The sequence below is a fragment of the Dermacentor silvarum genome, chromosome 2 (genome assembly GCF_013339745.2).
Source record: "Dermacentor silvarum isolate Dsil-2018 chromosome 2, BIME_Dsil_1.4, whole genome shotgun sequence".
Lineage (NCBI taxonomy): Eukaryota > Metazoa > Arthropoda > Arachnida > Ixodida > Ixodidae > Dermacentor > Dermacentor silvarum.
Window position 1 is genome coordinate 231032460 of NC_051155.1, and position 27886 is coordinate 231060345.

Genomic DNA, 27886 nt, shown 5'->3' on the forward strand with positions numbered 1-27886 from the left:
AAATTCACTGACGATTGCGATACACCTTAAGGTTAATTTTGAGCGCAGCTGTTTAGGTGTTTTGAATTCGCGATATGTTGTGCGAGGAATTTGATTCTAACAATGGGGTTCTCTCGGCGGCGGCGCTGAGCCTCTGCTCGGGCAGCTTATCTAGCAGCAGCGGCAGACGAAGCATTTCGGAGCGCATTCTCTAGCAGCCGTGGCGCAGGCTAAGTAGTGCATGCGCAGTGGGTCCGAAGCCCACGCCAGCTCTTTGTTTCCATATATGGTATTGGTGGACGCGCTCGCCGCATGCCTTGTTGCCGCCGTGAAGCACGTCTCGTGCGGCGCTCCTCTTTCCTGCTCACCCTTTCACCACACTCTCCTCCACTTAACTCCTCATGCTTCCACTGCATCCTCCTCCTCCGCTTTCCTCCTCGCACTCTCTTCGCTCTCGCCGTCTTTCATCCCCCGCTGCGCTCCGCGTTTTTTTTTTTTTTTTTTTTTCATCCTTCGCTGTGCTCGTTCGCTCGGTTACCCAGAGGGGCGCCGACGCTCAACGCAAGAACGGGCGCCTAATAGGTGCGCTCAAAATTTAAGTTAGAATTGCCCCGCACAGGCACTGTTAAGTGATAATCACCTCCAGCGCTTGTCGAATGGGTGCCGCTGTGCAACCGTTGACCTGCCGACGGTCACGTTCAGCGATATCACTTTCAGTGAGCGCTTATTAGCTGGTTGAGCAAAACCGCATGAACGGATTTGCTGGTTGGGCACAACGTCACGCATTATCAACGAATCGGTGCCGCCGCACCGGTTGACCTGCCGACGGTCACGTTCAGCGATATCACTTTCAGTGAGCGCTTATTAGCTGGTTGAGCAAAACCACATGAACGGATTTGCTGGTTGAGCACAACGTCACGCATTATCAACGAAAGTGATCGTCCGAGTGGAGACAGTACTGGTCCAAGCATAGAGTTTCTCACTAGTGTGAAACTCTATGGGTCCAAGGGTCCGCTGCGTCCCGTGTGCGCAGCGTTGATAAGTATACCGCCACACGCAGAGCTCAACCACATTGGTGTCTGGAAACAATGATGAAACTGAAACTTTTGGAGGGCTTCCGTAGGGCTTCTTGTTTTGTTCTCTTTCACTCCCCGCGCGGCACTCGCGCTCATTTGTGTGACGAGTGTGGCGGCCGTCCCGAACAAAGTTTTTGTAGCCCAGTTGCCAACCTAAACATCTTGATCGCTGATGTGCATCACCGACAGAAGTGTCAGAACTTTCGTTTTCAATTATCTGAACTCGTAGGTGCGTTGAGGTAGAGCTCGCCGGCTCGTTGGGCGCATAGGATACGATGAAGAGCTCCGGACCGGGGGTTTTGTCTCCAGCCATTAGCCTGCTTGCCGGCACCCTTATTGGATTCGTGATCACTAGCCAGATTTTACTATGGCTCAATAGTGAACATTTTTGTGACACATCTCCTTTTAAACGAACTCAGGGCTCACCAAAGCCTCGCCTTCTATTCGTTGGCGTGATGACGGCGGAGAAGTATCTGTCTACACGAGCTCTCGCAATCCAGCGCACTTGGGGCAAAGCCTTGAGCGGAAGGCTCGCTTTCTTCTCAAGCGGCTCGTCACATTGGGACGGCGAGGAGAAACTACCTTTGGTCGCTCTCCGCGGCGTTGATGATTCGTATCCGCCGCAGAAGAAGTCCTTTCTCATGCTTAAGTACATGCACGATCACTATATCGACCAGTACGAATGGTTCATGCGCTGCGACGATGACGTTTACGTGCACGTCGAAAGACTAGAGCGCTTCCTCCGCTCTGTTAATTCAAGTAAGTGACTCTTCCTAACGCCGGTCGATCTCAACCCTTATAGTCGCACAGAAAAACTACTGCAGTTCTTGTCATTGGCTTGCTAGCAGCGTAGTATGGGTTGCCTCTTCAACTATAAGCATAGAAAGCGTGGATATATATGTAGCAGTACAGTGCATACATTCATACACAGCACCTTAAGGTCAGTTTAGGTTTCCTGCATGAACGGTTCCTTTTTGTGACAGCATCCGTGCTGGGCAAATCGAATTACTCGTGTCTCTTCTGTGTTGATTACTGGCATGCTTTAGCTGTGTTTATGCTTGATCTCCTTAGTTCAACAGACTCTGCTGAGATAGTGATGCGTCTTGCGAATCTCTGACTGCATGCAGGCAAGCCACAGTACATTGGTCAAGCTGGTCTAGGAAACAAAGAAGAATTTGGCCAGTTGAGCCTTGAACCCGATGAGAACTTTTGCATGGGTGGACCTGGTGTGCTTTTCAGTAGGGAGACCCTTCGACGTCTTGTTCCACACATCTCAACCTGCCTGAAGCATCTTTATTCAACCCACGAAGATGTTGAAGTTGGCCGTTGTGTCAGACGTCACGTTGGCATCCCTTGCACTTGGTCTTACGAAGTAAGATCACCTGTTTTGTTTAGTTGGTAGCATGCACACTGTTAACAGTCATCTGCACATGTTTCTTAAACTGTTGTGCTTGCATAGAAAGCTTGCGGTGGCTGCGTTAAGCGAGGTCTTTATATGCATGTTTTGGTCTTACTATTGCATTAGTTTAGTAAGCATTATCTGTTGTTTTACAGATGCAAACAATTTTTTATCACAACTTTTTCGGCGAGGTGGCTCTGAAAGGTCGCGTGAGGCGACGTGAAGTGCACAGGTCACTAACGCTGCACCCAATCAAGGACCCTCGTGAAATGTACAAGGTGCATGCATATTTTGGTGGATTTCGTGCACAAGAGCTGAGGCATCGGTCACTTCAGCTTCTCAGGGAAATACGATGGGCTGCTCAGAGCTACGGGGGATGTGTATCACCAACTCAAGTAAGTTTCACAGTGACAGCATTCAGCTCCTAGGAGGTACGAGTAACCTTTATATGTGTTACTGTGTGTTGATGTGCTTCTGTACTTAAAATGACACAGAGTGTGACCTAGTAGCACTGATGTGCCAGCAGAGGGAACTAAGCAGATGAACCTCAATATGTGCTTGGCCGATGTCTCCAAAACAGGGGTTTAAAAATGCATGGTTTGTTGTTAATGCGACATATTCCCATTAATTCATGTGTCGAAGTCACTTGTGCTGCAGTTTAAAAAAGAGAGAGAGATGGCATGCAGGCAATTCGGAGTTACGGGGCATAAATTACTATTTGAATGCATTAGGAAAGGTATCGATTTCACTAAATGCGATGGCAGTTCAAATCTACAACCATGGTACGAAACTACACGTCAGCAGGCTCTGCACGTGCAGCTGTTGCCATGGTGAGGATAATGAGATGTAAGCCAGCCGCACTGTAGCTTAATGGTATGCAATCTTGTATTCTCATGCAGTAGTGAACAGTTTTCTTCCATTAATCAAAATATTGCACCTAACCCCCTATCTATTGAAAGCATACGGCCAATGGTTCTTCAATTACAGAACAGTGTCATAAAGAACGGTAGGTAAAGTTAAAATGCAGAGTAACAGACCATAGTTTGTTGGCACTTAATTCTTTGTGACATCTGCCGATAAAGGACGTCTCACTATAATTCCCAATGAGTCATTGGCAAACAGTCTGTTAGTACATGAGTGACAATGCAATACAGACTTCTGGTCACCATGTCAGGAGTCTACGAAAGTGAAGCCAAAGGTGAGGTTTAAGTGAAGTTGTAAATGGTTTGTGTAGCGATGTTAAGCTCAGTTGAGAACTCGGTTGCAGCTGATAACAAAATCAATTGCACAAACCAGAGACAGAGGCAGTACCAATATTTCAGCAGTGTTCATTGTTAACATTGTCATGAGTGCATTATACCGAACTCCATTAACTATTCTAGTCTTCTCACGCACCTTTGTTGCACATAATACAACTTTTGTTTTAATAAAATTCATTAGATATATTTTTTAATTTTACACAGTACCATCTAAACAATTAGTTTACTCTTAAAGTTTAATTATAGGGCTGCTCACATTTTGGTACTTATATGTTATGTGAGTGAATATCTCTGCTGAAGCAGTACATGGACCTTCACAAAAACAATGCCATTTCCTCAGCAAAAATTTTTTTACCTTGTTATCTTGAGAATGTTCCTTCCTTTATAAATTTTTAATTTAATAGGCTGCATCGCCATGGTGTAAGGGCATTGTGAATGGATCTTCGGCCCTTTCTGAGATGCCTTCCCTTACCAAGTACTTTCCTGGAGAAATTCAAGATCTCCTAACATGGGACTTCTTTGCAAAAAGCCTCTACTCTGATCAAGTAAGACCTTGGTGATGTTATACACAAGTACGGTAAGCGGAAATACAAGCAGACCAAATACGTGGATGGTTGAGGAAACCAACAATTAAACACATTTACTACCAGAACTGGCATACATATACTGTAGCATCTTTTACAGGCACTTGTAGATGCATTAATGTTATGTAGGCTGCTGTGCTCATATTACGCAGGCTCATAGGCATGCTGCTGTGCTCAGTTTGGATTTTAGCCTTGTTTATTGTACCTTACAATTGACAGAGAAAGCCATTCTGATTAAAGTGGCTGGTGCATTGCAGTATTCAGGTACACAAACTTTTATTATTATTATTGCTGTTGTTGTTGCATCTGCTGCTGCCATTAGCCACAATGTGATATGAATGTTGCTGAAAAAAAGCATGTCTATTACATTCTGCCTACTAGAGCATTTCACTGATTCAGTGAAAAACAAGCAAAATCATAATACCAGTTCATTATATCAGCAATTTGTTAATATAATGTAGAAACAGTGCGAAAAGTATACATTGATGAAAAAGAGGGAAAAAAAAGTAAGCGCTCAGATTACCTTTCTTTTAAGATTTGATAATGTAGATATATGCTGGTGCTGCGTAATAATTTAAACCTTGGCCTGTCTACTGCAATTTTCTGTGATCTTGGCAGATGGCAGCTTCGAGGTTATCCTGTCCTGCAACTCATGCAATATGCTGAATGCAGAGATGGAAGTTCTATGCCAATTGCACCATCTTGCGCCAAACTATCAAGATGTGCCAACCTGCAGCAAAACACCAATTTCAAATGAAGTCGCTAAATTTTGTGGGATGTGCATGTTCAGTGGCAACCACACAGCCATGTGTTGGCTAGTGGTTAGCCCTGGAATCCAAGCCTAAGTAATCCGTTTCAATGTCGGCGTAGTGTGGGTTTGTTAGGTCGGACATTGTAATTTTCCTGCAGGAAAATGAAAATCGTTTCAGGCTATACAATGCCTTACGAATGTTTTATATAAGTCTTACGCATTTGCGTACTATGCACACCAGCTAAAGATGAATTGAACTGGCATTCTTTTTATGGAGCAGTCAGAAAATAAAGCTTGTTTGTGGATAGAAGATTGTACAACTTGTTCATTCTCAGCTGAATAAGCAAGTCATACGGTCTGTTCAGAGTATAGCTCAGCAGTTTCGTTATACATATTAGGTCTAGCTCGTGCGCCCTAGTGACAAATCTGCGTCAATTAATGGCAAACACCATGTGTGTAACGTTTCAATATATTTTGCACGTGCACCGCTTTCATTTACCAGGATGTTAGTGCAACACGCTGACAAACGACCAGCTTGCTCTCATGAAACTTCTTGACCAGAAATATCCAATGGCAACCGTAATTGTCACTCAGATTTGGACTCCAGGTACTCTATTTTCTGCACAACCACACCACACAAAATCTGAATTTTACTGCCGTAGAACGTAAGCCCAGGATGCAATGTTTCGTTTTTGTCAACCTTAGTGGCCAAATGGTGGTCATAAAAGGTCAAAGAATGTGCAGTAACATGCAATTGTGTTTGCGGTAACAATGTCCACGATGCGACTTGCACAGATTGAGTCCAAAAATTTAAATAAACAATTGTTCAGTGTCCAAACTATCAGCTGCCATTTTGCATTGGCTTTATGAGGCAGCCAGAATAATAGAGGTTGTGCAATATATTAGTTGGTGACACAGATTGTAAAGCCAGTGAACATTCTTTCCCCCTTTATTCTTTTCAAAATATCGTTTTTTTTTTTTTCCTTTGGAAAGTGATGTGAAATACTGGCAAACATGAAAGACCAGGGAAGTAACTTCACATTTATTCTCTGGTAATCTGCTATCCCAATTGAATGTCTTTAAGAATTAAAAAAATAACAGCGCATTACACGAACAGTGGTCACTGTATGTTGATGGGTGTTGTTCATGATATGGTCACTGAGATTATTTCTGGTTCATTGCTCATGAATACGTTTAATTAGCTAACTTTATAAACTTACCTACGTATTTGATTAGATGTCAGTGAAAAAGTTGTGGAGGATGTTCAGAAATTATTGATAACTGCATTTAATGTAACCTAGGATTCATGTGAACCTTTCTTTAATGAAAAAAAGCCCATGATTTTGTTATTTTTTGTTAACATACAATGTGCCCATGGCAACCCCTCTGTGCTCCATAGATTGGATCAATCTCAAAACACCCATAGTTAAATACGAACACTTCAAACAAGTGGCTGCTTTTTCTCAACGTGTCAGCTGCTTTTGGTGCACATCTTCGGTCTTTATCGAATGTGAAGTAGTGCAATCTTGTAATGGTTCTTTCCGAACCGTTACCAAGAGTGCGCCCCTGGTTCACACGTGCGTAGTATGCACATTCGATACTAAATAACAATGTTTACGTCTGAGACAGCTGATATCACTGGCACAGGGTTGCATCGTCACGTAGATTCTCTTAATATTTTGCTGCCCCTCTTTTTTGAAAAACTTTTCTTTGCAAATATCGCCGGGTTTTCGTGACTGTGGGTGCTGCATGGCTGTTCTCTAGCTAAATAGCCAACCAATCACAGCAGAGGACGCGCCCTTTTTTGTCAGAAAGGAGGATCACACAAGACCTAGGTTGCTTTAAACGCTATTATTGGTCATTTCTCATGTCCTCCACAGCCTTTGCATTGGCACCTTATCGAATAAGGAAATTAACAAATGTTAGCTAATTAAACTTGAATATTAGTTGCTTGTGCACAAACAAAACAATAAAAAAATACAAAGGCACTCTTACTAGCATTAAGAAAAGCCTATCAACATATAGTGAGTGCTGTTCGCGTAAAGCTCTTGGTTATTTTTTTTTCTTGGCCCCATTTAGTTGGCACACCCAGATTCTGAAAAACGCATGAGTTTCCTTTGTTCGGAGGAAAATGTTCCTCCATCTTCGCAGAACTGATTCACCCTAACTTAATAATGTTCTGCAAAGTCAAATAGAGAACACTTATTTTTCTTGATTTGCCTGTATTTCACTCATGTTGAGCTTTACTAAGCGTCTCCAAAGCGCATATCTTCTGCTCCAAAATCAGCAATTCCTACTCCAAAGTACCGAATTTGCTGCTCCCAGAGCTGCTCCAAAAAAGTTTGTTTGTCCGCTTCCATCCCTGTGAATGGCATGCATGCACTCACCTTGAACACTTATGTCCCATTGTACTGACTCCCCAGATGAGCACCAGCACTTTGCTCTGTAGGGCTATGATTTTGTAGCAATGCCTTTTTCGATGCTATTCCTTTTCGCACTTTGTCAGTGGTCAGATCAATGCTCGACCCATGCTATCAGTGGGATCAGCTGGCCATGAATGGTGGATGATAACAGTGGCATAGAATCGAGCAGATTGATTGATTGATTCTGGGGTTTTACGTGCCAAAACCAGTTCTGATTATGAGGCACGCCGCAGTGGAGGGCTCCGGATTAATTTGGACCCTGGGGTTCTTTAACGTGCACTACAACGCAAGCACACGGCCGTTTTTGCATTTCGCCTCCATCGAAATGTGGTCGCCGCGGCTGGGATTCGATCCCGCGATCTCGTGCTCAGCAGCGAAACGCCTTAGCTGACTAAGCCACTGCGGCGGGGAGAATCGAGCAGGAGGCATCGCTACAAAATAATGGCCCAGTTTGATTTATGCACACTTGAGATAGAATCCCTGGAATTGGTCCAACCTGAGGTAGGTTTAGTGCATTTGGAGCAGTGCATTTCTTGCACTGTCTGATGTGCTCCTGTCCGCAAAATATAACTGTAATGTTGGATGTTGGAAGTGGATGTTTCTTCGGTGCAATGTAAGTTATATAATAGGACTTCAGTGGTGTTGTTGACTGTGAAATTGTTGCGTCTTCCTTTCAAGCGAGTTTCCCAATGCAGTATATTGTGCGAAAAATAGGTAGAGAATGTCCGTGCTTTGGACCTAATCGTCTAGGTTCTACACCGCTATTTCTATTGTTTCCCACTTTTTTTTTTTTTTTAACACTCTGGCATGGTTTATGCCTCAAATTACAGCATGGCTTATGTTCCGTGACAGGTGACAAACCCGCGTCGACGCGTTGAATCATACTACGAGATCAGCATCAACAATGTCATTAGTGACCTCATGGAGCTCACGAACCGCTACTCCAAGCAGCGTGGCCGCGTAATTGAGTTCAAGGACGTGCTGTATGGCTACCTGCGCGTCGACCCACTTCACGGTGCTGACTATGTGCTTGACCTGCTGCTTACCTACCGCAAGTACCGTGGCCGCAAGATGACGCTGCCTGTGCGGCGGCATGCCTACGTACAGCAGCCTTTTACCCAGCTGCGGATCCGGGATGTGACTCCTCCTGTGGACGAGTTGCGGCGGCGAGCCACAATCCGCTTTGTGCTGCCACTGTGCGGCCGGCGAGCCGCATTTGAACGCTTCCTGCGCACCTTCCGCGATGTGTGCTTGGACACGGACGATGCGTGCAGCCTACTCGTGGTGCAGTATCGGGACACCACGGCTGAGGCCGACGACCTGGAGGGCACGGTGACCGCAGAGCGGGTGCTGGGTGCTGACTACGACAAGTCGCGAGTCGAGTTCCTGCCAGGTGGCGGCGAGTTCTCACGAGCTGCTGCACTTGAGCTGGGTGCATCTCGCTTCAAAGACGACGAGCTGCTCTTCTTCATTGACGTTGACATGGCATTCGACGCCGGTGTGCTGCGCAGGGTTCGGGCCCATACGGCGCGGCGCCATAGTGCCTACTTTCCCATCGTGTTCAGCCAGTACGACCCAGCCTACACAGGCATTTTGACTGCAGACTCACCCCGTGTTGCCTCTGAGGAAGGCTACTGGCGGCAGTTTGGTTTTGGCATCGCTGCCATCTACAAATCAGACCTTGCTGCTGTTGGTGGTCTCGACGTCAGCATACGTGGCTGGGGAAAGGAGGATGTGGACCTGTTCGACCGCATAGTGGCTTCCAACCTGTCCGTGGTGCGTGCCCCCGACCCAGGCCTGGTGCATGTCTTCCATCCGGTGCGCTGCAGCCGTGACCTGGCCATTGCCCAGTACGACATGTGTTTAGGAACCAAGTGGACCAGCGTCGCCTCCGAGCGCACGTTGGCCACTATCATCGCACAGCAGTATCACGAGCTGCTCACGAGGAACTTCAGGCGCTGAGAAGCATTTGCATAATAATTTTGCATTGGGGGACAGTAGGGCGGCACTCACTCTGGCCACAGGGCATTGAGGATCCGTCATGCCTAGGCAATTCTAAACTTAACAGTTCATTACTGTCACTATTTTCATCACAGCCTTTATGTATGCTCTATATACATATGTATTTGTGAACCGGTGGCATATCTTGCCACAGATCATGCTTATGTATAATGTGAACACTTGCATGGCAAATGTAGTGTCCACACTGGGCCTCTTCGATTATGCAGTCCCGGACTGTCCGCAAACCGTCTGCGGCTTCCGGTCTCACTAGCCCTGACAAAAGAGCACGTCACAGTCACGTGATCCAGTTGTCGGGGACTGTCTGAGGTTTTGTTCGAAAGCACCGTAACCGGAAGTCACTCTCCTGGCTGCTGTCATCTGCTCTTACTTGTAGATAGCCCGCTACCCAGCGAATTCATTAGTGTGGCCTCTGAAATGGTGCAGTCTCAGAGGCCACATCGCGGACACAGCCATAAAGCGTGTATATTGGAATCGCAGCCTGAGCGCATAGAACTTGTTTGCAAAGCGCAGTTTACGTTGCGCTCTTGCTCTTCGTGCCCCTTAACGGCTATATTTAAGCTAGCTCATTGCTTGCGAAATTTAAGCGGATTTCCCACATGAACATAAGCAAAATCGCAGTCGTTCCACATCGCTGTTCATGCAAAAAGCACCCGCTGATATCCTCAAACCTCGTGAGACTGTCTACTAATTAAAGGCCTGACGCGTGTCTCGGACAGAGCGCGTGTTCCCAGTTGAACTAATCCTGCACATAGAAAAGCAAATGTGCGAACTTGGCAACAGAAGAGATCAACATATATGTCGACAGCAATCGGGAAGCTCCGATTGTATACCACCCCAGCTACTGGCGTGAAATAGCCACATGCAATATGATATGCTTCCTCGCACACCAGTTTCATTCTCCTGAAAAGCAAAATTTACCTGTTTACTACGTATATAGCAATGGGCATGAAAGATTTCGCGAAACACATGACGAAAAGCAAGCATGTGCCGCTGATCACTGTGCTTCTCTCTCAAAAAACACGGAAGACTAAAGCTACAGCAATTAGACCGCTCGTGAAAAACTTGCATGATGGACACAAAGCACCGATGTAACAGAAGCAATAGCTCATTGCGCAGTATTTGCCGTCCGGAACACGCCAAGTATGCAAAGTATGCACACGGCATCTTTCACAACATGGCGTCAAACACAGCATGCATCTTTTGAAGATAGCCGTCGCCTGCTAGCTGCTTGCGCTTGTGCGAGTAAAGATCTGCTGTCAGCTCCAAGAGTCCACAGACAGTCTGCAACTTCCGGTCCATGAAAAACGAATGCGATTCTGGCAGCTCTCGGACTGATGGTCGGAGCTTCCGAAGCTGTTCGAGAAAACCGAATGCGGGACAACAGTCCCAAGTAGTCTTGGACTGTCAGGGACGGATAATTGAAGAGGCCCACTTCTGGTGCTGCAACTACAAGGTATGTGCATTGGTTGTTTTCAAAGCCATATATTCCTAAGGTATGATAGTGTATATGCTGGTCAGGACCAGACTTGGAAGAAGCTGTTACTGACTTGGTAGAGCCACAGCAATTCCCGCATATCTGGTGTGGGGCATTTTGAGGTTCGGCCACATGAAATTTCCATGCGCTTTCTTGCTACAGGCTTAGCGGCACATGTTCAGTGTTTCTTGATGCTTCCAAACATTAGATTTGATGGTGGGACTTTTTGTGTGCACGATGGTATAATATTTACAAATATCAATAGTTTTTTAAATTTCAAATCCCAAAGACATCGTTTTCTTGAACTATTTCGTATCTTTCAGTGAGAAGGTCACAGGGAAGCACTTGACATAGGCTCAGGTTCACAATGAGCTGCTCATGTGAAGACTGTTTTCGACACGAAAGTCAGGTCATTTACAGCCTTTCTCATTTTTTTTGTATCTTCAATTTTTTTTTTTCACTGACACAGCTAATGGCATTAAAAAGATTGCTGAATATTTTTCCCCCGGTGGCTCAGCTTACTTTTCTCCAGTCAGTGTTTTGCCTTTGAGTATTGTGCTTCTCTTTGATGCATGTCACTATCATGAATCTCATAATAATCTTGCATGAATCCCATTAAGTTGATAATGTTATGTATATCATTAATACATGACATGTAAAATAGTAGTGCCATGCTTTGGCAGTTTTAATTCCTTACGTTCCCCTGGTGAATCAGACAAAGGTTGCCAGATTGAACTTGCTATAGGTGAATGGAAATGTAACAATCCTTTTATAAAACGGCCGTTAACTATTACTGACTTGCCAATGCGTGAAATTACAGAAAGCCATATCAGCAGGAAGTTTAACAGGGTGTCCTCCACTTTCATGTCCTTTTGTGAAGTATGAAACCTCTGCCCTTGGTAAATGTGACATACTTTGTATTTTTTAGTGTTGCTTACTAAATAGTTTCGAGCAGTATTTTCAGTAATTGTTCCTTTAAGCTTAAAAAGTGATTAGAGAATGAGCAGGTGCACGTCTGTAAGGCACGCCCTTGCTCCTGAAAGGCTCAACATGTGCAGCATCAAAATCGTTAAAGTAGACGCACTGAAGATCAGTTCCACTGAAGGCAAGTGTTATGCTCCAAAAGGAATGGCTAATTTGCATGTCATAAAACTTCATGTTTTCTTTGACTCAAGCCGGTCGTCAAAATGTGCATACTATCATGTGCTTAGACGCATTGCCTTTCTGACTGTATTTCCAGTATGAATGTTTACAAAGTGTTCAATTTAATTAGCAATTGCAGTTTTTATGGATATATGGGTCTATTCATATTGTGACTTGATTGGCCATGTGCCTCAGGTAGTTTAGTGTTTTTGAAGTAATTAGTGACTAAAATACTTCAGAGCTGTTACAGATAATTTTCTTACTGTCATTAACTTTTTTTTGTGAGCTGCACAAAATTAAATTGTGTTCCAAGTGTTGTACTGTCAGATGTCAATGCCCCTACTAAATTGTCTTCGAGGCATTGTTAATTGCTGCTTGTGTTTTGAAAGTTACAACCACGTTGTAAATGTGCAGGCATGGCTTGACCCACATTTGTATCTGAGCCAGACAGTTCGATCTCTCAAAAATGATGACAGTAGCCTTATTATTTTGACGATTATAAACCATGGACTTCTTCAGCATCTGCCACACTTAGACAAAACAAACTATCTCATTTTTTTCTTCTGAGAGGGTTGGGGAAAGGCCTTCTGAACAGTTAAGCAGAACACTGCCCAGCAAACTTCAGAAGTTGGGGGGGGGGGATTCAGGAAGGGGTCAGGGCATCTGACCACACCCTCCCCTCATGTGATCGATTCACGCCTTCACTGTTGGCTATGCTACATTGCTGCCATGCACAAGGTGCGGTGTCCATGCATAGGGAATAATTTTTTTTTAATGCTAGATTGGCCGCGTTTAGTTATAATCAACAGTCCATCAAAATGTTTCAAAAGGGGAGTCATTGAGTTAGGTGTGAAAAAATAGTGAAGTGAAAAAGAAATGTAGGGACCGGTTATTATATGGCCTGCAGACGGGGAAACGTCACTATGATTACTGATGGGATCATGCTTTTTCTCTTGCTGCTTTCGAAGGATCACTGTGATGACTGTGAACAAAGCTTTCGGCATTTTTTCCCCTGTGTGCTACTTGAATGGTACATTGCTGTTTTATTAGTGTTTCATGCCAGCTAAGTTGATGTTTTAATCTTTTTTAAGTGGTTTGCTAGTGTCCTAGAAATATGTCGAGGATCCGAGGATGATCTTGTAGCCTCCATACATCGAGGCTTTCTTTCCACTTTACTCAGCCTTTACTATCATGTAGCATCTTTTATACACGCGCGCATGCTTTTGCAGTGTGATCAAGAACTTTTATCTCTGAAAACTTTTCTCCACGTGCCTTAACAGTGCCAAGGTGTGTGTCTGTATGAATCCGTAGTTCGATGTTGTTTCACATCGCTTACATGCGTTGTCCTTGACGCTATATTTGCTTCTACGTTTTGCCAACTCTTTATGGTACTGTCTGTGCCGTGCGCAGGCATTGTTGAAAAGTACTGTTAATAATCACCTTATGTGGAGTGTTGTACGCCATGCGCGTGTTGTTGAAAGGCATTGTTTGCGTGCTAGTCACGTTTACTTCTCGCACACTTTACATGTGCGATCGTGTCCGCGTACGTACGCCCCCGCTGTGCCGTTTCTTGACGGGAAGGTTGCGCGCCGGACGCCCGTTTATTGCTGTTTTGCGGTTGCACGCTGCGTGCCAAATTGTTTCCGGCATAGATCGGTCTGGGCGCCAGGACGTCTTGAGTGTCGCTTCCGGAGTAGCCTCGGTTAATCGGAAGGGCAAGCACCGAATCTCTTTCCTCTCTGTCTACCGAAGCAGCCGGAATTGAGTGACTCATGACTGAGTGTTCATTGTTTAAGCTGCTGGTGACGGAACTAAATGGAGGAGCCTCAAAATTGCTCTGGTCACATGTTACGGTCCCAACTTAACGTTACTGCAGTGCGGATCGCTTATAACGTATAAATGTTTAAAAGTTACAAAGCCGGTTGAAACGTGGATTCTTTTTTTAACACCAGCCTTGCTACTGTAAAACTTTATCCAGCGATTGACAGCTGCTCAGAAAGAAGTGCGAACCGCTTGTTACACGCCGCACTTTTCGGACGAGCTCGCAAATCCACTGCGTGTGCGGCAAGCGCGCTTTCTCGCAACACGTTCGAGACGACGGTGAAGTTGAAAGACCAGGGGCGTGCGACAGAAGCGAAATAGCGTTTCGAGAACGTTTACTTGAATAAGACGCTTAAAAGCACGTGAACGTACTTGTCTCGCGCCATAAGTCCATAATGTCTTTATGAACTTTGAAGTGGAAGGATAATTACAGTAACAAAAGAAAAACAGTGGGCTGCACTCGACAACTTCCACTAGTGTGTCCTTGGGCCAGATCGCACACAAAGTACGCTGCGCTGGCGACTGAGCAAGTCTACAACTCGGTGTGTTCAATGTTCACTAGGCCATGTTCAGATGTTGCTTATCCACCTAGCGCGCACGATAAAATAAATAGAAATAGTTTTCTTTTCCTGGCAGAATTGTTTCGCGGGTTGCAGTCTAGATTATTGCGATGCCACGAAATGTCTTTTCGCGGAGAGCCTCTGGTCGTCGCCGTAGCACTCAAGACCCTTGTCCAGTGCTTGCTGGAAACGGCAAGCTTAGAAACAGCGCGAGCTGCAGTTCAGGAAAAACGCACTCTGGTGATTAGGCTTCGTGTTATGAGCCATGGAAATTCTTATAGTGCATGTTATAAGCGGTCTGCACTGCACTAAAAACAAGATGGCCTGTTGCGCACGATTACTCTTTGCCAACAATTCTTTATCCTGGCTGGCTTTGGCGTTGTTCGTGTAGCGACAACTTATGAATGTTTATCACGTTGTATTTTATACCTTTTATACTATTTTACAACCTATGTCCACCGTGCTTACGTCGAGATGTTACATCAATAAACTCATTTTATTTGCCAAGACGTCTATGCTTCACGCTTACTTCACAGGGGCTCGTGTATGCGCCCACGTTAGTCATTTGACACTTAACATGGCACTGTTTCTTGCACAAAAACGTAGCTCGATGTGTGAAACGATATCCGCCGCATGCATGCAAAGTCGGCCGCATACGTTTACGGAACCCTGATTCCACGACAAATATGAATTTCTGCCGTTATATGACGGGGCACTATTCATTTAATAGGTCACTGTGTAGGTCGCAAATGTTACTACACATTTAATCTTTTAATATGATCGAGGCTATAATGTATGGGCTTATAGGCCACGTGAATTCAGCCTTTTCGCAAATACCGTGTCCCGTGAACATTAGTGGCCGACTGTGCGTGCGAACAGCAGCGCAGATGAACAGAATTGACGGTCTGTAACGCATTGTTCTATAATGATTTAACAGTGACAAATTAGGGCTCTACGCTAAGAACTCCCCGCTTTTAGCATTTCTGCATACTGTATAAAAAAGTTGCAGTGGCTTAGCTCGGCTATGCCAGGATATACGTAGCGTTAGCAAAGGTTGAGCTGATTATTCTTAGCTTATTCTTAAGATTATTCTTAAGATAAGATTATTCTTATGAGTCAAGCTTCTCCGTTCTTCTGCGCTGTTGAGCACCATTTGCGCTCTCCTTCTCCATGGCTATACCACACTGGCAAACGCCAGTCAGAAGCGCAGCGGCTCCAGCGCAGTGTCAGACGGCGACTGCACAGCGAGCGCGCGCCGTCGCCAGTGCGTCTACCACGGCTACGACGTCACTCCTCTGGAATGCGAAGACCGGCGCCGGTGATCCGCGCGCGGCGGCGGCGGAGTGCGCGAGAGGTGCCGGCTCCGGTGGCTCCGGTGCGCATGCCGTATGACATCACTGACCCTTGCGCATGCGCAGCACGGCTCTTGATGTGCCGCGCGAAACGGGCTTGGCTAGGCCAGTGTAGCTAACGCTACAAAATCGCAGGCAAAGAATGCAGCGGTAATGTTTTTCTAGACAAGCAAATCCTGGCTGTCCGGCGTGCCCGCGACCGGGCCGGTGGGCTAGACCTGCCAGTCCCGACGTGGGACTAGTCGGGTGCTCGACGAGTTCGCGTCCTCGCCGGACCTCCAATAAAGTTATTTCACTCACTCACTCACTCACTCACTCATTGTAACGTGGTCGCAGGCGTTAATGATTCATCCGATTTCCATTCTAGCTATCGAAGTCACCGCCGCGGCGTGTCTTCGTGCATGTCAGGTTTTTTGGGAGGGAAGTATTGCTCGCTAGGCACAAGCGATTCCCAGCATACTCTCTCACTCCAGCATACTCGGGCCTTCCAGCAACGACGCAGTTGTTCCTTCCAGGCCCAAGGGCCGCGATAGTCTAGCGATGGCCTTTTCCGACGCTATTCCTTTTCCTGCATATTGCGCTTCGTCAATGGTCAGAAGGAACCTCCGCCCGCGTTATCAATGGAATCAGCCGGCCCAAAACGGTAGATAAGAGTGGCGTAGAATCGAGCGAAAGGCATCGCTACAAAATCGCGGCGAGACTTCCCATAGAGCATCTTTTCGGCTGAGGCGCGCCATTACTGTCTGAACTCCTGCGAGATGATGGCGAAGTTCACCTTGGACATAGACTGAGGTCAGGATAAGCCCTTTTTGTGTACACGTGTCCTTAATTTTCTATGAGCCGTATTGGTTCTCACAGCTGTCGATATCGGCGGTTCGAGTCTGCGCTGGGTGATAGCAATGTATTCGTTGGTATTGAACCACTGAGGCGTCTGCTGTTAGCGCATGTGAGATCTGTAAGGAAACTTTTACGGGAGCATGGAGGGACGGCTGGCAGACGCAGCATACTTTTGTGAGGGGAGCTGCTCGTGCATTTTGGGCCTGTCACTGACTAGTTAGTGCGTATTTTCTTTCATTGTTGCTGAAAATAGATTGGTGAGGGCTTTGAGAATTAATTCGAGTGCCAAGGTGCCAACTTTAGGACGTGTTGTTTTGCGGGGATCCAGTTTCAACGATCCTGCGAAATTAAAAAAAAAAGAAAGAAAATGTCACAGTTTCGCCCTAAGGGCGAAGCAATGAATGCGATAGCAACACAGCAATGTCATACGAAGTAAGGTGAGCGGCTTTGGTAGCAATATGAATTGTAGTAAACATGAGCTGATTAAGTAAGCAGGTGTGCTGCGGCGTAAGTAGACCGACATGAAGAGAGACTCGATGACCACGAGAAGGCGCGTGTGAAACGGTGGTGTTGATGAGAAGCGCTTCCCGTGGGCAGCGCGTGCGAAGGGACACACCTGTAGCGCTGCACTGCCGATCCGGGCAGCATTGCATGTGTAGCCTGCGTTGGAAAATGTGGCCCGACTATTACTAACTGAATGAACAAGCGTGGTGTGAGCGCGCACAAACAAACATGAATAGATCACACTGAATGACTGCAGACGACGACTGTCAAAACGCTGGCAGCAAGCGCATACGCCGCAGCGGCGAAGGTACGTGCGGTCTATCGCTTCAACGGAAACTGAGCGGCGAAGCGAATGCACGGCGCATAAAGGTCAGAGCCGTGGGGAGATAAGAGACGGTGCGGGGCGAGCGACAAGCGCGGTTGTTGGCAGAGTAGAAATGCCCCCCCCCCCCCCCCCCCCGGCTCCCTCCGGCGCTGGCTTCCCGCTTCCTTGCTTGCGCGTGGGAGATTGAGTGCGTTCGCTCTCCGTGATAGCGCGCGTCCCCGCACGCTTCCGCTCGGGCATACGGCGTGCGGCGAAGATTTTATCTACAAGGAACCTCACGGCGACGACGACGGCGACGCCGACGGCAGAAATCCGGTTGAGGTGCCCATATAATTGCTATCGCGGTAAAATTAGCGGGCCGTGGGATTCCTACAGCTCTGACCTCATTTACTACGTCTGTTACCTAGCCGACTCGCGGTTACAGGTACATAAAGATTCGCAGAGGCGGGCTTCACCCTAGGGAATGTTCGGCTGCGGAGAAGCCAGCTTTAACAATGCTTTTGCGTTCTTCCAAATTGCGCACTTAATTGGGCAGCTTTTGAGGATAAAGCGTCGGAAGTACCGCATACATACGATACTTCGAGCGCCGTTACGTCACAACACATCCGCGCACCGCGATTTCAGCGCAGCAACGAACGAATTGAGAAATACCGTAGTTGCAGTGACCTGCGACGCGCTCCCGGGACACACACAAACACAAACACACACACACACACACACACACACACACACACACACACACACACACACACACACACACACACACACACACACACACACACACACACACACACACACACACACACACACACACACACACACGCACGCACGCACGCACGCACGCACGCACGCACGCACGCACGCACGCGACTCAGTATTAAAAACTGACTTTGTGGATCTGTATAAGCACTGTATAAGCATCTGAATACGTTTAGGATATCTGGTTTCGTGTTCATAGCATTACATTACATTTGACGAAGTAACTTTTCGCGAACCGACTTTCGCTATAGTGTGACATCTTAGAAATGAGCTTTAATGTAAACGGTTGCCCTTGTCATGAACAAGCATATTCCGCAGTTACAACGTTATATGTACGAACCTTTAATTAGTAGGGAGAAAAGTGCTTACTGTAATTAGCGGTGAAACGAGTATACCCCCCTCCCCACCCCATATTTTCAAGTACGTGATTATAACACATTTCTAATATTCGCTTGGCAAAACCGTAATCGATTTGTTGCGCCAGGCGGAAAGCGTCCGGTTAACCGTCGCCTCCGTCTTGGCGCTATCAGCTTGGCGCAACATCATGCCAGTCTCCTCCTCAAGACCTGCGGCTTCCTCGGTGGACTCGTCGTCCAGTTCCGATCCCGAGGCGTTGTTCGAATCGATGCCGACTGCAGCGTCCCCGCCGAGTTCCGTCCACTCCTCGAGCGGTGGCGTCATCACAGTGACCGCTGCCTTCGTCTCGTTGCCGCCATCTCGCCCCGTGCCTGCCTCCTCTTCGAATCCAGCTCGCGCAGTGGCCTCGTCGATCATGTCCGAACGAGTCGTACTGTTCGCCCCACCTACACCGAACGCAGCGTCTTCTTCTGTCCGCTCCACGAGCGGCGCGATTGGTGTAGTAGCCGCAGCTGAGGTGATGGTCGTGGCGTCCGAGGTTGTGTTGTTGGCCAGCTCGTCTAGCGTCGTCGTCGTCCTTTCGGTACTGCCCGACTGGCGCATCCCTGCTTCATCCCTGGGCCGGGCGATTCGGCTAACAGAGTATGTTGCCGGTCTGGAGCGCGATGCGTTGGAGACAGTCCCGGCCTTCGTGTTCGCTTTCGTGGTATCGACCGCTGGCCGTCCGCCGCCAGTGCCGATCCTTCCCCGACCCTTCTCTGCGGTAGTCGTCGCACCTTCTGGAACCTCGAACGACGATGACGACGACGACGTGTAAGGCAACGTTGAGGTCTTCTTGCGTCGGCCGCGTTTCTTCGACCTCCTAGACGTGCGACCGGAGGCGCCCTCGCGGCAGGTGACCTGTGGCTTTTCTTGCGGCGGTGGCTTTGACTGTAGTGGCGGCGGTAGGGAGACCTGTGACCACGCCGGTCACTGTTTGCTGATTCGATGACGCGTTTACCGCTGGCGTCGTGGCACTGGCTGTCGTGGACGGCGGCCGACGTTCGACTTCGTGCGCGTACGCTGCGGAAAGACAAGTGACAAATATGTATACTAGAAGAGTGACCTCAGCTCTGCGTATATATTAAAGCGGACCGGAGCTTGTTCTCGCCATGTTGCTGGTGAACTCTCCGGTCCATTGTCGCGGATTTTCGCGCTTTTCCTCGTCTTTCGCATTTTTGTAAATAAAAATGGCAGTATCGTAATTTCGCCCTCGGTGAGCCGTTGCGCAAACTATATAGTCTGGAACTTTCGTGTGGCTCGGAATTGCGTAAATAATACGTGGGACTCGTTTCGAAAACCAGGAGCGAGTTCATTTGCACCGTTATGAACAAATTAACCATATTTCTAAGCATACGATAATATGTATATACAGTGTACATTCTTTTACATTTTTTGGGAGCAACGCTTCCGAATAGGTTATTATGATCAAATATACACCGTTCTTGAAGATCCTTTCGGACAAGCCGCGCGGCCAATATTTCGACTTGTTTTGAGGAAGCTATCCACTTTCAGCAAGTTAATCGAAAGATGATTATAACACGTTGGACTGTATAACTTCAGTCTTGCGAAAGATACGCCGTGGTGACGTAATGGCTTCGGCGTTGCGTTATTAAGCCCGAGGGCGCGGGATCGAATCCCGGCCGCGGCGGCCGCATTTCGGCGGGGGAAAAATGCAAGAATGCCCGTGCACCGTGCATTGGGTGCACGTTAAAGAACCCCAAGTGGTCAAAATGAATCCGGAGCCCCTCACTACGGCGTGCTTCAGAATCAAATCGTAGTTTTGGTACTTAAAACATCAGAATTTGATTTATTTAGTCTTGCGAAGGACTACAAAAAAAAAAAAGAAAAGTAATACAGCCATGTCGCTAGGAAACGCTAAAGCCGCTTTCAGGTTTTTTTTTTTTTTACTTGACGGGTGATAACTCATCATAACTGACTGCAGTTTCGCGACTTGAAAGCTTGCAGTTTTATTTTAATATTTATTAATGCTATTCAATATATAGGACCGTGTGCTTCCTATATATACCATGTGTCCCCGCGTAACTTGTTCCAAAATGTAAAAATATGCATGTGCCACGTAGATGGACAGAACCAAGGTGATGTTGCTTAGCGTCGCTTGCAGCAAGTCAGACTATTTTTCGTAGCGAGAGCTACATGGCCGTATTCTTGCCGTTTCGCTGTGGCCGGTGGCCGCACCGCTAGCTGAGCCGTTGCCTAGCAAGCGCCGCAGCTGGCAGCGCCGCTCGCCGTGCCATCTGGCATGACGTCAGAGGAGGAGCGCCGGTGAAACCGCGTAGCAACAACAGAGGAGGAGCCGGTGTTGCGTCGTATATATAGAAGGGGCAGCTCGGTGGGATTCGTCGGCAGATATGGAGAGACTGAAAGAAGCTAGGCTTCGTCGTCGGAACGAAACCAAGAGGAGGCAGCGAGCCGAGGAGACGGAGAACGAGCCGCACGCCTCGAGAAGCGTCGTAAGTACGAAGCGGCCAGGCGAGTGGATTCAGATGAGATTCCGAAAGGTGTTCAAGTCACTGGACGACAACCCCTTATCCTCCCGCCTCACCGACCATCGGGCCGTCTTTGTGGCAATTGAGAAACAAGATGAAGACTTTCAAGATCAATTCGTTACACGTACTTTAAAGCTGTCCAGTCTTTAATGTAACCGTAACTTAACGAGAGGTAACAACCACACCTAAACACTCAGACGTACGAAGCTAAACGATAAAAATGTAACCGTAGAGAGAACCAAGCTAAACAATAAGATCAACCGTACCTCTTCGCTACGCACACCCATAACCAGTGGCGTACCAACTATTTCTCGAGTGTGTGTGTGTGTGTGGGGGGGGGGGGGGGGGGGCAAACCGCAAACCACCTGCTCCTCTCTCTCTCTCTCGCTATATATAATTGCGAATTACTATTATGTGATAGAGCCCGGAAAAGGCGTCTGTTACTTACTTTGATATGGCCTATTTATCAATCACACATGGTGAACAATGAGGGCCCGAGAAATTATTTTAATTTTCATTTATTTCTTGGAACTATACAAAATTTCAAGATGATGCAGGTACTAAGGCAATGAGTGCCTCACAGAGGTTTCTGATCCCGCACTGTAGCAGCAGTACGGCGTGCAATAATAAAAAAGCGCATTTGCTACAAACAATTTTGATAATTAGACAAATAATTCTAGTTGGTGTTGAAGCCTACAGCACGAATGTATCGCTAGGTAACGTAATAGTATTGTTGAGGTCATACGCAACAAAATACACATAAATTACTTGCAATATTCACAAGAAAAAAAGACAACAGATGTGTGCGACCTTGGAGAATTACTACCCCATTTCCAGCGAAGCTGTTTCTTTCGAGCAGTACGTTGCAATAAAAGTTTCACTTTCCTGTAATTATATCGCATGCTTGAAAACGTTGCCCGTATATGACTGTTCCGTTTGAAACCATGCCCACGTGTAATGTTTTGGAGCTCTTCGTGTTGGGATAAAATTTTAAAAACCAGTAATTCATCAACACACATGTTACTTCACCAGAACATTTACCATAGTGTTCCAGGGTAGCGGTCTCAATTCTGCCCCGCTCGTTAGACACGCTCATAACGCTTTAGAGCGCTTGCATAGGGAATTTATTGACTACCTATCTGTTTTAAGCTTTACCTACACATCACCCATTACCTGATCCTTACAGTTACCAAACATAAAGAAGCTGCCTTTTTTAGTTCAGTGAGAACACCAGGCGAGCCTAATATATCACGCAAGAAAAAGAAGAGACTTCAAGAATTATTCGTAACGCTTCTAAATAAGCCACTAACGTTAGAAATTCGTGGCACATTGCACTTGAAATGCTGCTTATTCCTTCAAAGTATAAAAGTTCTGAAATGCAGAGTTGTCTTGGGGCATTGGGAAACCTGGGTAAAGATTTGCCGTGGTTCAACGCGGTTAAACCAAGTTAAACCACACTGCTCAGCGCGGTCAGCAACTACCGCGTCTGCAATTGCACCACAATACAACACACAGACGCTGCTCGGCGCGGCAGCAGCAGTGAGCGAATTGACCTTCATGCTGCGTCTCGCTTCAACGCGAACTAAGCGTCGAAAGCACAGCGCATACGAAGCTAAAAGCACTCGGCGCACTTTGTCCACATCGCAGATCGCTTTCAAGATATGGGCGCCCACGCGGCGTACGCAGCAGCCGCCGGTAGTGGTAGTCCCAGTTTGACCTTTGCTGAGCTTGAAGGTCAGATTTGCGGAACCAGGCGTTTTCTGGGTTTGTATCTGGAGTAGTAGAGCTATCGCTCCAATAACAGTAGTGTGATATTTTCAAATGCTTGCTTGCGGTGTTTCAAAACTGTGTTTGATCAACACGCATTTACCATCGTACATAAACTTGGCGTGTTGTTCCCCTTAAGTTACTGGAAAAGGTGCATTTACCCTCCCATTTGAAACATCCCCTACACATTACCCATACCATGCCCCTAGCTTTCCCCAGATATAAACAAGATGCCTTGTTTAGCTCACCGAGGACACCAGAGAAACAAATTACGAATCTCATATGATGCACAAGAAGCACATGGAAAATATGGGTTTAGTAATTATTTGCAGTAATTCCATTTAAAGCAGGAACGTGAATGTTTAGCAACGCATCTCACTCAAAATTCTACATATTCTTACAAAATTTAAAGTTCTTATAACGTGCAGTTGTTTTATGAGTCCGGAAAACATCTAGATTTGTGGCAGTATGGCACCCTGGAATGCTTGAATGAGTAACTTTCTACAAACTCTGTAATGAACCTACACAGAATAAACATTTATCACTCTTCACTCAGAACATTGCTTCATACTTCGAAGAAATATAAGCAACGTTCCTCGCATAGTTTGCTGAGGATACCGGGGAAAAAAAACACCTAAATGCCCTGCATAACGCATAAAAATTGCGAGATGGATTAAGAAAACGAGCACTCGCCAACCGAAAAACAAAAAAGAAAAACGAGAATGTTTTTGGCGTTTTTGCACCCAATACGGGTGCCTTGTTCACAATGAACGAGGTACCATGACGATCTTTATTATATACATGCCGAATGACGTAATGCGTTTGCGTATAGCTCAGGGGAGTCCCCATGTCCGGCTTGGGCTGCTGAGCACGAGGTCGCGGGATCGAATCCCGGCCACGGCGGCCGCATTTTGGTTGGGGCGAAATGCAAAAACACCCGTGTACTTAGATTTAGGTGCACGTTAAAGAACCCCAGGTGGTCCAAATTTCCGGAGTCCCCCACTACGGCGTGCCTCATAATCAGAACTGGTTTTGGCACGTAAAACCCCATAATTTTTTTTTCCCATGTCCGGTCAATTGTACGTGCCGTAGATTATCTGCAAAATGATTCAAGGAACAAGCGGGATGATAATTTCTTCTCCTTTTCGATGACGAAAGTCGATTTCCAATCAATACCGTGTCCTGTTTTTTAGTGATGCTCTGGCAGTGCGTTTGACACAGTGTGCCACTTGGTTACATCATTGCGGCGCTGTTGTAGCCTTCCTTTTAAGTTCCCAGTTTCGCCTATATATTTTGCATTCTGCTTTTATGCTCCACTGCTGTCGCACGAAAACTTGAGCTGAAGACTTCCTCGACAATGGCTATCCCGACCAGCCTGTAACGACGGCAAAAAAGTCGTGCTGCTAACCCTCCTCCCAGAGCAAGGACAACAAGGAAGCGGGCTTCACTTCTTTAGGCACGAGGGGTGAGCGAGTCATTTCAAGGATTTTGAAATGTTGCGAAGTGCGAATCTGCCACATCTCTACAAGCAAATAACGCAGCAACTCGTCAGAGTCAAAGGCCATCTCAAAAAAGAAATTACCCTGGCATCGTTCTACAAAAATTCGCGCCAAGACTACCAGGCGTGCTATAAGGTGGAACTGGGAACTTAAAAACAAGCCTACAACAGCACCGCAATGATGTAGCCAAAGGGTACACGGTGTCAAGCGCACTGGCGGAGCATCACGAAAAAACACACTATTGATTGGCAATCGGCTTCCGTCACCGAAAAGAAGACATTAAATTTTGCTTCAGCTGTGTTTGGTGGAAAGTGTTGGCTTTCAAAAGTGTGTGTGTGTGTGTGTGGGGGGGGGGGGGGGGGCAGTAAAGGAAACAGTGAAAGTGAAAGAAACAGTAAATGATTGTGGTAGAAGTCATAGTCATGACCGTGACTCAGCAAAAATGAGAATGACTCAGCAAAAAAAGATTAACACTCAAAAACCAATGAAATATGTTCGGATGTGGTACTAAGTGAAGGAAAAGGCTAAAGGTTGATGGTCGAAGTCATAGTCATGAGCATGACGAAGGCTTTCGCCTAAGGTCTCTTAGGTGTATGCTAAAGGGAGTCCTGAAGACTCATGGCAGGAATGGTCGTGACATGCGTGTCATATGTAGGTCATGAAAGAGCCGCCTACGTCTTCGTGCTCTCGTGGTCGTTTCGTTAACTTGGTAGGCTCTCCACCCACTGCTTCGCATAACATCGATTCCCACAGGGCGTGGGATCTGCCGGCTTTTTTAAGCGACGGAGTGTGGGGAAGGACCTCTCGGCGCTGGCAACGCTGACAGGGAGAGTGGCCAGGAGCGTCTTGATCGAAGGGACGACGTCACCGTCGCACCTGTAGAGCGCTTCAACAGTAGTCGAAGGGATGTCCGCTGCTTCGCTTTCGCGCGTCCACTTTTCCCGCCATAGCAGCAGTTCGGCTTCAAAACCACTTTCGGGACACGCCTTCCAATGAGTGAGCCATACCGCGCTGGGCAATCTCCGTTACTACTTTTGCCTTGTCTTTTATTGTGATGGTATACATCTGCGACGGACTAATGATGAAGAGCCCGCACCCTCCAAAAGTATCTTCGTAGAACCTTTATTTGAGGTATGCCAGTTCGCATCATCCAGTAGTGGGATGTATACCGACATCCTGTAGAAACTCTCTGAGTCGAGCGCTGGAGTGTTAGACATGCGGGTCTGTCTTTCCGTGATGCGAGCGAGCCGTAACTCTGTTTCAAGCTACTCCGCCAGCGCGACGGCTTGCTCGTAGAGAGGCGTGAATACCTCCTCGGAGTTCTTGTTTTTTTTTTTTTTTTTTTTTTTTTTTTTTTAATCTGAGAAGTTGGAACAGCTATATACGGTGTCTGTCAGCGTGTTCCTTGCTGTGTGTGCATCGACGCACTCCTTCTGGTAAAAGCGATTCAATGGGAGCGTGTGCGCCATTAGGTCCGAGAGGCAAACTGTCGCCATTATCAACTTGCCATCGCCAACAGCGACGCGGAGCGTCCTCGCTATTGCAGCGCTTTGCAGTTCTCACCAGTTGGCGACGGCGTCGAGAGCTTTGGCCACGGAGCCTAATGAGTCTCGAAACTGGATGACACTGTCGTGTCGTTCGACTCGTCTCGTCTCGCAAAGGCCTTTATGTTGGCGGCCAAGTGTGTTTTTCAGTGCATTATTTCGTTTTGGTGACGCGGTGAAGAAGGAAATTATCTCCTTCCCTACTGCGTTCCTGACGGCTTGAACGCGCGATGACTCGGATAAAGACAAGTTGAGTGCGTGGTTGAAGCACGGTTGTGAACTGCGTTTGGGGTACACTGCTTAATATCGGACGCGGCACCACATCGCTCTGACACTATGACGCTGCAGCCATCTGTCGCTATGCCAACGCACCTGTCGAGGTCAAGTTCTAGGCCCTTCAGCATTTTTAGAACCCGTTCACCGAGTGCTTTCCCTGTCAGGATGGGCTCACTTACGTTGGCGTCGATCGAGAACATCGTTGTCACTGCGTGGGTCGACGAATTAGACGAAGTCTTCTCGTACCATATGTTCTTGTGTATGTACCGCAGGATAAGACTTAGCTGCGACTTTCGGTTCTTTCATCGAACAGGATGCTTTTGACGCCTGACTCGTGTATCCACTGAGTAAGTGTACTAGAACCTCGTCTCTACAGCACTTGATCAGTTCCTTCTGGGTCGTCTTGCTGATGTACGTGGCTCGGGATGACGTGCTGACAAGGTGCTCCTGAAGTTCAGTGTCCCCGCTTGATACTCGAAAGAGCTGAATATCTCGAAAATTGCTCTCATTCGAAGTCAATGAGGCCTCATTTTACCGCTCAAGAAGTGTTCCGTCTTCTCAATGTCCACGAAGTGGTACATTTCCACTTGTGCCCCACTTGTGTCCCCGAAAGACGCCGCCTCATATTGGAGTCACTGCTTCCTTTTATAAGCAACTCCAAGTGGTCAACAATATTTGAACCGGTCTCCTTCTGCGTACCTCTCCCCGCCCTAATGGATCCGCTTCCTGGCGGCAGAAACGTTCTTTAATAAACATTTCAACGACAACGCATCCTTGTTCGCGTTTGGCGGCACAATCTTTGAAACGCGAAAAAAAAAAAAAAAAAAACTTATAGGATGAATGTTGCGAGCTCTAAACTGCTGAATACGATGTTTTCGAATACGATGTGCAATGTGACATTCGAATTTGCGTTATTTACAAGCATTTACTAATTTCAGTAAATAATTTCGACTAATTAGCTCGTCAATAATAGCAAAAATTATCCGGTTTGCGCAAGACGACTTGTAACGAAACACAGTTGATCCCATCTTTGTATCCCCCTTTTTTAAAATAGTTTGGCCCGCGTTAGCTGGGATACATTACACTGTATGCATATCTCCGTTCATATTAGGTTCTTCCCAAGGGCACTCATTCCAACGAGGGTACTTTAAGAACTATACTTTGCTACAGAGAAAGCCAACAGCTAGTCAACAAACACGAGAGGCATTTTCCCGTGAGGGACTGTTAGCTTTATATACATTTATCAGGAAATTGAGCCCTTAGTTTTGATCATTCCAGCGCAAGGTTTTATCTTGAGCACACCCGTAGCCTTTAATTTGTGTTTTCGAGAGGGAGACATGGCATGACGTCGTGCGCGTGCGAGCGACGCGGCGGTACAATATGGCGTCGGATGACCCACCGAAGAAGAGCGCCGTGACGAGTGCCCCGATGAGCAAGGCAGTGAGGAAGATGACGAAGTACAGGCTGAGGATGCTGGGTCGCTCCTCCTGGTAGTCGGTCCAGGCGCTGGCAATAGGCGAAGGCGTGCGACGGCCGCCTTGTACCGATGGCCTGGCAGACGCCGCCGGAGTCACACCTTTGCGCATCACACCGCTTGGCGATCACGGTGGACGTCGGGACGCCTCG

The 27886-nt window shown here is 46.9% G+C and overlaps 2 protein-coding genes across 2 annotated transcripts; one reads left to right on the forward strand and one right to left on the reverse strand.

The window, feature by feature from the left end:
• Positions 1-1117: 1117 nt before the first annotated feature.
• LOC119442859 (chondroitin sulfate synthase 1) lies at positions 1118-14998 on the forward strand. The gene is made up of 5 exons (XM_037707905.2): positions 1118-1814; positions 2183-2427; positions 2610-2849; positions 4118-4258; positions 8324-14998. Exons 1-5 carry the CDS (start codon positions 1331-1333, stop codon positions 9431-9433), a joined length of 2220 nt encoding a protein of 739 aa, XP_037563833.1. The 5' UTR covers positions 1118-1330; the 3' UTR covers positions 9434-14998.
• LOC125943586 (salivary glue protein Sgs-3-like) lies at positions 10661-27846 on the reverse strand. Its single transcript, XM_049663034.1, has 4 exons — positions 27660-27846; positions 19626-19687; positions 18773-19579; positions 10661-10846 (listed from the first exon to the last, which is right to left on the reverse strand). The coding sequence occupies exons 1-4, from the start codon at positions 27844-27846 to the stop codon at positions 10661-10663; spliced, it is 1242 nt and encodes a 413-aa protein (XP_049518991.1).
• Positions 27847-27886: the final 40 nt, after the last annotated feature.

Bases quoted from the DNA above. Each gene is read 5' to 3' on its own strand.
- LOC119442859 (XM_037707905.2), top strand. From the start codon at position 1,331: ATGAAGAGCTCCGGACCGGGGGTTTTGTCTCCAGCCATTAGCCTGCTT. The intron at 1,815-2,182 runs GTAAGTGACTCT...GACTGCATGCAG, and splicing joins CCTCCGCTCTGTTAATTCAA to GCAAGCCACAGTACATTGGT. The intron at 2,428-2,609 runs GTAAGATCACCT...GTTGTTTTACAG, and splicing joins CTTGCACTTGGTCTTACGAA to ATGCAAACAATTTTTTATCA.
- LOC125943586 (XM_049663034.1), bottom strand. From the start codon at position 27,846: ATGCGCAAAGGTGTGACTCCGGCGGCGTCTGCCAGGCCATCGGTACAA. The intron at 19,688-27,659 runs GTGGGTCATCCG...GTCTTTCCGCAG, and splicing joins CGTCACGGCGCTCTTCTTCG to CGTACGCGCACGAAGTCGAA. The intron at 19,580-19,625 runs GTAAACGCGTCA...GCGTGGTCACAG, and splicing joins CCAGTGCCACGACGCCAGCG to GTCTCCCTACCGCCGCCACT.